The sequence below is a fragment of the Sturnira hondurensis genome, unplaced genomic scaffold (genome assembly GCF_014824575.4).
Source record: "Sturnira hondurensis isolate 20B ecotype Veracruz unplaced genomic scaffold, ASM1482457v3 Scaffold0004136, whole genome shotgun sequence".
NCBI lineage: Eukaryota > Metazoa > Chordata > Mammalia > Chiroptera > Phyllostomidae > Sturnira > Sturnira hondurensis.
Genome location: NW_028076767.1, coordinates 38,556,053 through 38,560,052, shown reverse-complemented (window position 1 = coordinate 38,560,052; position 4,000 = coordinate 38,556,053). Strand labels below are relative to the sequence as shown.

The 4,000-nt window shown below is 44.6% G+C and overlaps 1 protein-coding gene across 1 annotated transcript; it reads right to left on the bottom strand.

The window, feature by feature from the left end:
* Positions 1-325: 325 nt before the first annotated feature.
* On the bottom strand, positions 326-3,688 carry LOC118985661 (tetratricopeptide repeat protein 30B-like). Its single transcript, XM_037044381.1, has one exon. It carries the CDS (start codon positions 3,483-3,485, stop codon positions 1,488-1,490), a length of 1,998 nt encoding a protein of 665 aa, XP_036900276.1. The 5' UTR covers positions 3,486-3,688; the 3' UTR covers positions 326-1,487.
* Between the last annotated feature and the right edge of the window lie 312 nt (positions 3,689-4,000).

The following is a 4,000-nucleotide window of genomic DNA, read 5'->3' as shown; positions in this document are numbered from 1 at the left end:
GTTTCCTCCAGAAAAAATCAATCATAGCAGGAATCCCCACTGTTTATGGAAAGCTCTTAGAACAGCAATCGCTGTTTTTATTGTTTCAAAACTTTTGAAATCAGCAATTTCATATGATTCAACCTAATACTTTTGATTTTTTCCTAAACCAGGTAGAGTTTAGTTGGCAGTTACATATATTTTTAGAAGATTTTATTTATTTATTTGTAGAAAGGGGAAAAGAGAAACATCAATGTGTGGCTGCCTCTCACACACTTCCCACTGGGGATCTGGCCCGCAACCCAGGCATGTGCCCTGACTGGGAGTGGAACCGGTGACCCTTTGGTTCACAGGCCCACACTCAATCCACTGAGCTACACCAGCAAGGGTACAGTTACATTTTTGAAGAGCAAAGGGGTAAGGTGCAGGTGAAAAAAACAGTAAAGCTCTTGTAGCTTATAGAAAATTAAATGCCCAAGCATAATGAATGGAGTTCATAGTGAAAACTCCAAAACACTATCAAAAGGCTCTTGAATATGAAACTTGCATTATCAATCTACCAGTCACAATCTCAGAATCCACGATAGACCATCCCACCTGTTGTTGTATGAATAAGAGAGGAGGTTGATGGGGTTATTGAAATATACAATATTTTTCCATTTTCAAGAAGGTACAACATGGAACCAAACTCTAGCATTAATGCATCCTAAATAGAAATACAAGGTAAGAATTAAGAACTGAGGCTAAAACTGTTATTAATCACTGTTAAAAATCAAATATGAAAGCAGTATGATTATACTTTATTTACATTTATATATTCAAAGTATTAACAAATAGAGCAAAAGAAAACCATGGAAATTTGGCAATCATGTTTATTGTCTCCATGCCATAGCACCATTATTTTTTTATAGTACAAAGTTTCCCCCTGGGTCTTGCACATTAAAAACAAATTTAAAAAAAACAACAAAAAGAACTCCACTTAGAACATAAGAAACTTTTGTTAAAAAAAAAACATTACAACTGTATTGAAAACCTCTGCCAAGAAATACTAAAAGCTATGCAAAATGTATGCACTGTAAATTAATGTACTTATAAGGGTTAATGTTGGAGTAGAGCACATATTCTTGAAGTAAGTTTTAATGTCCAGACCTTCTATTCATTAAGTCCTGGGCTTCAGAGTGCCTAGCCCCTGGATAACGTCAGCTTGTCCTGCAGAGTTCCCTCAGGATATAGCAAGCTCAAGTATACATAGGAGAGGGAACACAGGTACTACAGATACTATTAAACACAACTTCCTCATTAATTTTTAAATTCTTTCATATTCTTCTAGGATTCAAGTGCCTTTTACTACATTTCATTTGGTGAGATTTCTCAGAGAAATAGTACAGCTAAATTAATTTTTAAAGGGTAAAAATTTCTACAGATGTAAAGAAGCCAAAGGGTAAATAAAGAGAATAACAAATATAGATAACAGAGCCATTATGATAAATGCCCATTATCAAACATGGCTACATATTCCACCCTATAATCTCATAAATCAAAGCTTTCAACTGTCTGGACTCATATGTGACAGTATTCTTTCCAGTATGCATTCTTTCTTCCTCCAGCGGTTGTTCAATAACGGCAGGTACGTTCCTGCCATAAAGTTCACAGTGTTCCAGAAACCGCACGCATTCTTGGATAACACTGTCACGAAGCATGATTGTGTGTTTTGACATGTTTTCTAATAAGGACAGGAAGCATCTTTTGGCATAATACCAGGTATCAGTTCCCAGTTTTTTATTGTAAGGTTCCAAGCTTTTGATAACTCGAGAAATCCCAAAGTCATAATTTCCTTTGGCACAGTAGAGTGTTCCTATGACCAAATTCACAATGCAGAGATGGTAGGTTTTCTTGTCCGGATCATCATAGGAGAGCTGATCTTCTTCCTTTTCGATCTTCCTCATCAACTCCTCAGCTTCTTCATTTTCACTAGTCATAATATATGAAACACAGAGGTTAGCCAGTACGATGGCACTGACACTCAGGATGTTGTCGTAATGCTTCTTGACTATGGGCTCATAAAAACCGATGGCTTCTTTGTATTTGTTTTCCTGCATGAACAGAACATGGGCCACATTCAGCTTCCAAACATCATGGTCGCTGCAGAATTCCACAGACTTGCGAAAGATCTTTTCCACCGCTGGATAATTTTCAAGGTTCCAGTAGATTTTTGCCTGGGCCATCAGCACAGGAATATACTTCTCCAGGATGTCATCATATTCATTCACTGCCTTTTTGGCAGCTTCATCATCTCTGCTGTGTCTTGCTTCCTGCACTTGTTTAGTGAGTCTCCGAAGCTGCTCAGTCAGCGTCCCTGCCAGCCCATCAAGCCTAATGAAAGCCTCTTCAGGAGCTGTCTGGCAAGTGATCATGGCATCCAAGAAGTCATAGAGATAGGGTGTGAGGAACTTATAGGTCAAGTGGGCATTCTCTGCCAGGACATCTGCAGCCAGGTCAAAATACTCATACTTACAGTACAGCAGCAACAGGTTGCCAAAGGTCTCTGGGGGGAACGGGTTCTGTTGGAGCAAAAACTGTAGCTTTTCAAACCCTTCTGTAGGTCTGGTATCCATGTTCATTAGTGCCTGGTTGTGCAGGGTCACAGGGTCCAACTCTTCCTCTGCCCTGGGTGGCATGTCAGTGAGGGTTTCGTGGGCAACCTTATAGTTTTTCAGTTGGTATTCTATGGCTGCCTTGAGGTTGAAGGCTTCCACCAGAGCAGTCTGATGAAGGACTAAGGTGTTGCCAACACTGTGAACATCGATGCCCTCGGTAGTCATGCCCACACCTAGCTCTGGGTGCTGGCGGATGCCACGCTCAATAATGTCTGCGATGTGCTTCAGAGCTGAGGCATACTGTCGACTGCTGTAATAAGCCAAAGCCAGGTTGTAGGAAAGGTCAGGCCGGTAGCCCGAGGACTGCAGGGCTGCAAAGAACTTGGAACATGCAGCTTGGTACTGCCCCTCCTTGTAGAGCAAACAACCCAGATTGACCTGGCCATCTGACTCGTTCTCACCCCCACTGTCTTCTCCCCCTTCCCCACTCAGTAGCTGCTCCACCAGGCTCCTGGCCCCCGGAAGATCGCCCTCGCTGTACTTGATGGCAGCTTGCAGACGGAGGACCCGGCTGTGGTAGGCGGGGTTGTCCAAGAGGAGGAAGGCGACCCGGGTGGCCTCCGGATAAAGGCAGGCCTTGTACAGGGCCTGGGCCTGGTACAGGCGGTACTGCTCCAGCTCCGGGTGCAGCTGGCTCAGCTGCTCATAGCACTCGGCGGCCAGCGCGAACTCCTGCAGGCGGTAGTAGCAGTAGCCCAGCAGCGACAGGCCGGCGCGGCTCCTCGGGATCCGCTGGAGCTCTCCGCCCAGCAGCTGCACCGCCTCGGTGTAGCGTGAATCTCGGATGAGCCGGTACACCACCGCGGTGAACTCCCCGTCGGGGATCTGTGTACAGCCCAGCCGCGCCATAACGGCCAAGGTTGTTGTGCGTCCTAGTTACCAAGGCAACAAGCCTACCGGAAACGGAAAACTGCTTCTCCGGAGATTACTTTGCAACGCAGAGAGAGTTAATAATAAAAAGGAATCACTATGTGAGTCTCTCAATTACCGATTCGGCCTTCGAGTACGGGTGGCAGAAGTCGTGAATATCGAAGAGAGAGGGAACCCCTCCCGCTAAATCAGAAACTTAAACTCTACTTCCCGACATGCACCGGTCAAATGCACGCAAGCTGTTCGGGGCGTGCCCGCGGTCCTTTCTGGGATATGTAGTCTCCGCCAGACGGACCGGTCTGCCTGACAGATAGGGATTCACTGGCTTTTGGTTCCTTATCGACGCGAGGGTTGCTGGCTACCTGTTGTATTACCTAGGTCTCTTAGACTGGGGAGGAAGGTTTATGGTCATATGTTCCTTGCGTCTATGAGCCTTATACACTATGTGCTGCATGCAAATAATGTCGTTTCGCATTTTCTTTTTGTTCATGCAT